General features: G+C 38.2%; 1 protein-coding gene across 1 annotated transcript; it reads left to right on the forward strand.

Moving 5' to 3' along the window:
- Positions 1 to 430: 430 nt before the first annotated feature.
- LOC134847754 (zinc finger protein ZIC 1-like) lies at positions 431 to 5,906 on the forward strand. Its single transcript, XM_063864956.1, has 3 exons — positions 431 to 2,141; positions 4,295 to 5,129; positions 5,350 to 5,906. The coding sequence occupies exons 1-3, from the start codon at positions 1,142 to 1,144 to the stop codon at positions 5,357 to 5,359; spliced, it is 1,845 nt and encodes a 614-aa protein (XP_063721026.1). The 5' UTR covers positions 431 to 1,141; the 3' UTR covers positions 5,360 to 5,906.
- Positions 5,907 to 6,988: the final 1,082 nt, after the last annotated feature.

The following is a 6,988-nucleotide window of genomic DNA, read 5'->3' on the forward strand; positions in this document are numbered from 1 at the left end:
GGTCAAATTTACCAGTATGGAAACGAACCCCCGCTCACCTTTATTAAAATTGATTAACACACGACCGCTGTATGATCATAAATAAATTCGATATTAGTTTCAGGTTGGAGGGATTCAAATTGTCTGAAGTTAGTTTCCATTCTAGTCTAAACTATGAATGAATATTCGGTTATCTCAATCTTACATTAATATAATATTATCCCCCAGAAGATTAGGCACCAATCAATCATCCCCTTGTAACTTATTATAACCTGCACACTACTCTATATAACCAATTGGTGTTCGGTTATAATATAACTTGCTTGTAATAACTGGGAGAAGTTTCTGGGCTTGTGTCCAAAAGGGGAATCTTGAAAGGAGCCGGATTGGCAAGAAGACAGAAGTTTGGCCAATCTTAATTCTTCTGCTTTTAAATCGAGTCCAAACAAAGTCTTAATCTTTTACTCTAGCTGGCTAAAGTTAGCTCAGCTAACCAGATAGATTTCTAAGGCCGACCAATGAAAAAGTCTCATTTGACAGAAAGAAAAATGTACAATTATTTATTATTATGCCTCAAATGAGAAATAATTTTGATAATGACAACGAATTAAGTGAAAGCGTCACTCTAATCTATCTACTCTTTTATTAATAAATAACAAACTGTACTAGTATATTGGATCCAGTATTTTTTAAATTGTCCAATTCTTACTGGATAACTCGACGCTTATCTTGGCCAATCGGATTGTTAGTCTCAGCCGCGAAAATAGCGCACAGCAATTCCCACTAAGCTCAGCAATTGGCAACTAGTATCAATTGTTCAATCTCTCTATCACTTCAATTCAATCAACTTCGACTTCTCTCTCTCGCTCGTCTGAAAACTCAATCGCCCACTGACATTCTCCTTAGTCGCTCCCCGAAAACCGCGGGATCTGCACTTCTAAAGTAAAACTCTTCCAGACCTCCTCCCGAGGTGATCAAATTTGCCTGCCTCGTTTTTGAACCCCATACCGTTCGAACCCCGTTTAAATCCACTTATCCATACACCTCACCAAAACATTGATCTTCGTCAAAAAAAATATACAATAAAAACCAACATCGATTCCTGGATTCCTGATTTGACTTATCCTCTAAAATCCGATTTGAATTTTGATTTGACTGAACTATGAGTACTGATGTTCTAACAAGTCGCATTATGGACAACACTTTCGGAAAGCTCGGCGGTTTTTCGCTTCCACCAGCGCCAGGCTCCGCCGCTTCTCTCTCCGCGTCAGTTGCCGGGGACCTCTCAAACCAGGTGCTAGATCATCATGCAATGGGACTCAACGTCTCAACCGCCGGATATTCGGGACTCCCAGGGTCCGATGTTGGAGGAATGGTTCCTCATCTGAAACTTTCACCACCGAACCCGATGGTTGTCAACCCGATGAATCCCGTTGACCATTCGTCAATGGCCGCATTCAACCTTTCAGGAGGAAGCTCATCAAATCAAGCGTCTTCTTATAACCAGATTCCCTACTCTTCAAGTCGCGATTTTTTCTTCCGAGGAGTTTCAGCACCTGGGAGTTCCTTAATGCCTTCTTCAGCAGTCGATTCATATGCTAATCCGAATATGTTTATCGGAGGGTCAACTTCGGCGTTAGGAGGCGACCCTTCCGCAACCTCCATGTTTTTCCCTTCTTTTGACCAGAGCTGTCAGCAACAGTCTGCTTTATCCATGAACCAATTTTACAGACCAGATCAGTTCAGTGCTTTCAGAAACGACCCTTTTTCTCAAATCAACCCCCATATGAACATGATGATGCCTTCGAGTCACAATGCGTTTTTCCGATACATGCGACAACCTTTAAAACAAGATTTGTCTTGTCTTTGGGTCGACCAAGACCAATCCGAGCCGAAAAAACCCTGCAACAAAACCTTTACAACAATGCACGAATTGGTCACACATATTACGGTCGAGCATGTCGGCGGCCCGGAACAGTCTTGCCATATTTGCTATTGGCAAAATTGTACTCGGGCTGGAAAACCGTTTAAAGCCAAGTACAAGTTGGTGAATCACATTCGAGTTCACACCGGTGAAAAACCGTTTCCATGTCCGTTTCCAGGATGCGGAAAAGTGTTTGCGAGATCGGAAAACTTGAAGATTCACAAACGCACACATACAGGTAAACTAAAATTTCAAGTCTTAAATACATTGAAATCGACCTAAATTTAAGGGCAATTTTGGAAAAACGGTACAAACATGATAGTTGGGTCCCAGGAAAATTATTTTGATAAAACGGTACAAGTATGTTTGTTGGGTCCCAAGAAAATTATTTTGAAAAAACGGTTCAAGTATGATAGTTGGGGCCCCAGGAAAAAGCAAGTATGAAAGGTCCCGCAATTTTTGTGAAAACTTCAAAAACAAGTAAACAAATGCGAGCCATATTTTCGAAGTTTTTGAAGCCTACAAATTTTTCTTCAGGGACCCATTTAAAATAAAGGGACCCAACTATCATTTTTTGTACCGAAAAAACATCAGGCCTGATTAATCCATCAAACTTCTAAAATCAGAAATGAATCAATCAAAAACCGTTTAAATTAGATATTTTTAAGCTTCAAGTAAATTTTGGGCTAACTTTTTTTCTTACTTGCTCAGCTCTAAATTTCATCTTTTAAAACTTTATTATTTTTTTTTCAATACATAAGATACAGACCCATTTGTAGTCTTCGTTTTAAAAAAACCCAAAATGGGTGTAAGGTAATTGTTAAAGTTGGAACCTGATTAAAGTTACTATTTTTCCATATTTGGGCATTGTGTGGTTTTTGGGTTTTGTTTTGGGTTGGATTAATTAAAATCCAATTATTATTCCATTCGTAACACCAGTCGATTAGCAGGCGTTTGAGGCAATTAATCCACTGCTTTGATTCCAATTCGAGGCATAATTATCAATTAATGCAACGTATTAGATCGGAAGCCACCATTTAATTACACTATTTGTTCAACAAACAAGTCTTAATTGGTTACATTGGTAATTGAGGACCAAATAGAACTCCTATTATTATGTAAGAGTCCACCTAATCTCTAATTTAATTAATAGGATGCACCAATTTTCAAAATCAGATTAGTTCGATACAAAAATAGAAAATTCAGGCAAATACTTGATACTTAGGTAGTATCAATCACTTACGCCCTTTTTGGTTTCATTTCGCAACATTCATTTTCAAATATAAAATTTCAGATTCCTTCCTTGTATCATTGTTTTCTAGAATAATCAACTCTTTTTATTTCAGTTTTTTCCTGTTTTTTGTCACTGACGAAGTCATATTTGTCATATTTCAATCGGTCCATGTTGAATTGGTTTAAAATTGTTCAATTGAAAATAGGTCTAAAAATGGCCGAGCATAGATAAAGATATAGGTAGAGAGAGAAAAGAAAAGGATTGGTTGTTTGTTTAGAGAAGTTGTTTCTTTTCCTTCGTTTATGACTGACCACCTTTGGCGTCTGATTAGTGCCAGAAATAAGAAGTGTAGATCCCAATTTTCTTCCACAGTCCAGAAGAGCCAAAGTGCAAATATTTTTGCCCAAATCATGTATTTCCAATCAACTGGGCTCAAATTTCCTGTCATAGCGACTGTCAATCTTAGTACCCATGTGCATGTATTTTAAAGAACAGAATAGTTGATAAACTTTTGATTAAACTAACAACACTTTCTCTCTCGCTCCGTCGACTGCTAACAAGCAACATTTTCCCCATTTTGAGACTTTTCTCTTGTCGAAAATCTCGGACAAAATTGAAATTGGCATTTTAAATCTAATAAGAAGATTGCTCGCAGTGCCCCCAATCAAAATGACCTATGTCTTTATGCCTTGTAATCCTTTTCCCAAGTAGCAATTGAAAAGTTATGAACAAAAAGTCTCGACTTTTGGAGTGCGGCGCCTCGTGAATTCCAAAGCAGGCGCGCCAATTTTTTGCAAACTTTTTAACACGCGAGACCTCACAGCTAGATCGGGAATGTTTTTAGGGATACAAATTACAGATAATTACAGGTTACGAAAGCGATTGAACATTTTTGATTGTTAACATCATCGCAACAGACTAACACGCGCCTCTATTTTAGTTCTACCTGTCAAAATACACCATATTTATGTCGCCTACCGATATAAATACTTAGAATTCGTTACTTGTGATTCCATAAAGTACTACACTGAATTAAAATTTGCATTAAAAAAAGAAAATGGTCAGTCATTAAGAAGCTAAAAATTGTAATCATAAGAAATCTATGATATGAAAACTTTTTGTTGGACATTTTGATTGACTAATTAATTTTATTTCAGGTGAAAAACCGTTCAAGTGCGAATTTCCGGGTTGCGATCGACGCTTTGCAAACAGTTCGGATCGTAAGAAACATTCTCACGTGCATACGTCAGACAAGCCCTACAACTGTCGATTCAAAGGATGTGACAAAAGTTACACACATCCCTCCTCTCTGCGGAAACACATGAAGATACATGGAAAAGATTTCGAAGAGGGCTGCGACGATGTTATGCCTGACTCACCAATGTCAAGTTGCTCGGACGAAGCCGAATCGCCGACTGATATTGACGGCAGCAATAGTCCCGACTCAATTGTCCCCGCCTCGTCAAATGCAGTCGAAACAATACTTCTGAAAGCCGAATCGCACCCGTCGCCATCAACGCTACCAGCAAGCGGGTCATTAATTAGTAGACAAAACGAAATGCCAGCTCTTCTTTCTCATTCAAACCATTCTGCCGCCACCACTTGCTCGGTCTCGGGTTCGATTCCAGCCTCGGCTTCAATTTCACACCCGTTTTCAAGTTCAAATCACCACCTCGCTACCTCCGCTGCTGCAATCCAGAAACACTCACCTTCAGCCGGACCGGATCCGATTTTCCATCTAAATGATCTAACAGGGCAATCAATGATGAATATGGGTTCAAATGTATCAATGGGGAACTTGCATCACTCGCTTGCAATACAGTCACTGCAAAGGCACCAGCAAGAGAACGGCAGTTCGAATCTCAACCTCTCCGGTACATCTGTCAGTTCAGGGGGTCCGATGCTTGGCTCCGCGCTTCCCATGAGATCAAGTGCCCTTTCCTCGCATGGTCTAATTGGCCAACCGCACACCGCGACAAACATTTCAGAATGGTGAGGCAAACTTTGAAATAAAAAATTAAAAAGAGTTTTTTTTAACAATCATTTTTGATTTTACTCGATCTTACGAACAAAAATTTTACGGAGTGAAATAAGTGAACAATTTTTGCAGCAGAACTTTGAGAAGTGAAATCTATGGTGAATTTTAATCAGAATTGATGAACAAGTTCGAGGTGTGAAAAAACATGTGGTTAAAATTGAAATGTGTTGACAGGTACTTTTGACACGTGAACCAGTTCTGCTGACAAATCAGAGGCACAACAAAATCAACACATATCCCAAATGGTTTACCAGAATCACTCGTGCCAAATGAACGAAGGCGGGGAAAGCCTAGAAGAGAGGAATTAAAGCAGTCATCATTTCAAGTTGCAATATTCCGAGGAACTCCCAGTTCCGGGGAAAAGTTTGCGACGGTCACAGGGTATCAAATTCACAAACTAGACGGTCAAAGACGATGTAATCAACCAACTACCTGCACAAATGCAAATACTAGACACCAACAAATGGTCACATTATTGAAACTCAATTCACCTTTTGCAGTATCTTAAAATTTATAAGGGTCGACTAGTTATAGTCTAGAAACCTAGTCAGCCCAGTTCAGTTTAGCTCCCACTTACTTAAGAAGTCAAAGATCTATAGTGTACATATTTTTGATAGCACAAAACTTTATTATTGTGTAAATTCCTGCATTTACATTTTGTTCGACGACAAAGTTTCTCGTTTCAACTTTTAATCATTTATTTTGTTAAATTTCGCGCTGAAATAATTCATTATTTTACACGCAAACTTTTTCATGATTCGCATAGCATGACATGACGATGATGAATATCAAGAGCCAACTTGGTATATTATCATGTTTTAAGACTTTAACGCGGTCACAAATCAAGTCATCGTTTTTGGATAAATCAAATCGATGAGCGCGAAAGAAGTTTGATTTTAGAGTAAAGTGACAGATGCTGCGAGGCACACATTGACTGATTAACGATTACCACAATCTAAAATGTGGATAGAAAATGTACGTGTAGTATAACAATCGGCCACTGTGGTTAATTGTCGTGACGGACATGAAAAAAGAGTGATGCTTTTGTCAATTGAATCGGCTGAAACTGCGTTGCCAGAACTGCTCTGCCGGAGATGGTCGGTTGACGCTGTCAATCATTCGAGCTGAAAATACTCTACTATGTTTAGCAAGGTAGATGCAACTCAATTCAAGTTGACAATTCTGACCAACTCTTCAAACAACAACGTGATTTTTTCATTCTTTGCGCTGATAGTGTAACTTATGGCTTACAGTATAATTAAACGCAAAATCTAGAAGCAGATCGGTTTACCATTGGACAATTTTTTTTGATGTTCTGTAAACTACGATCATAAACAAAATCAAAGCCAACAAAAATTTAAAAGAAAAATTTGCAAGACTGAATGCAAAGTAATGCGTTCTCTGTCTTTTCTTCAATGAAAAAGGGGATCTCTTCGTTACTAGGTGCGAAGAGAATCTCTGTATTCGTTACTAGGTACCCCGGGGGATATATTTACACAGTTTCAAAAAACGTAGTACTGTCAAGGTTTTCTCACAAATCACCACGTCAGACACAAATTGGGAAAAATACCCGATTGGAAAAAAACTATTTAAGTTTTGATTGAAATTGTTTTATATTTGAATCTTTTAGTTTTAACCGGCATCTTGACTTTCGCGATAAATCGAGATATAAATTTTTATCAAATTGATTACACTAAAAAAATGTAATGAAAGAGCTGATTGCCCTTCATAGGTTTTATTATGCACAAAATCTTTAAAATAGAAAAAAATCAGAAAAAAAACAGTTATCTTGGTGCATGTTTAAAAAACTCAC

The sequence above is a fragment of the Symsagittifera roscoffensis genome, chromosome 6 (assembly GCF_963678635.1).
Source record: "Symsagittifera roscoffensis chromosome 6, txSymRosc1.1, whole genome shotgun sequence".
Classification (NCBI taxonomy): Eukaryota; Metazoa; Xenacoelomorpha; order Acoela; family Convolutidae; genus Symsagittifera; species Symsagittifera roscoffensis.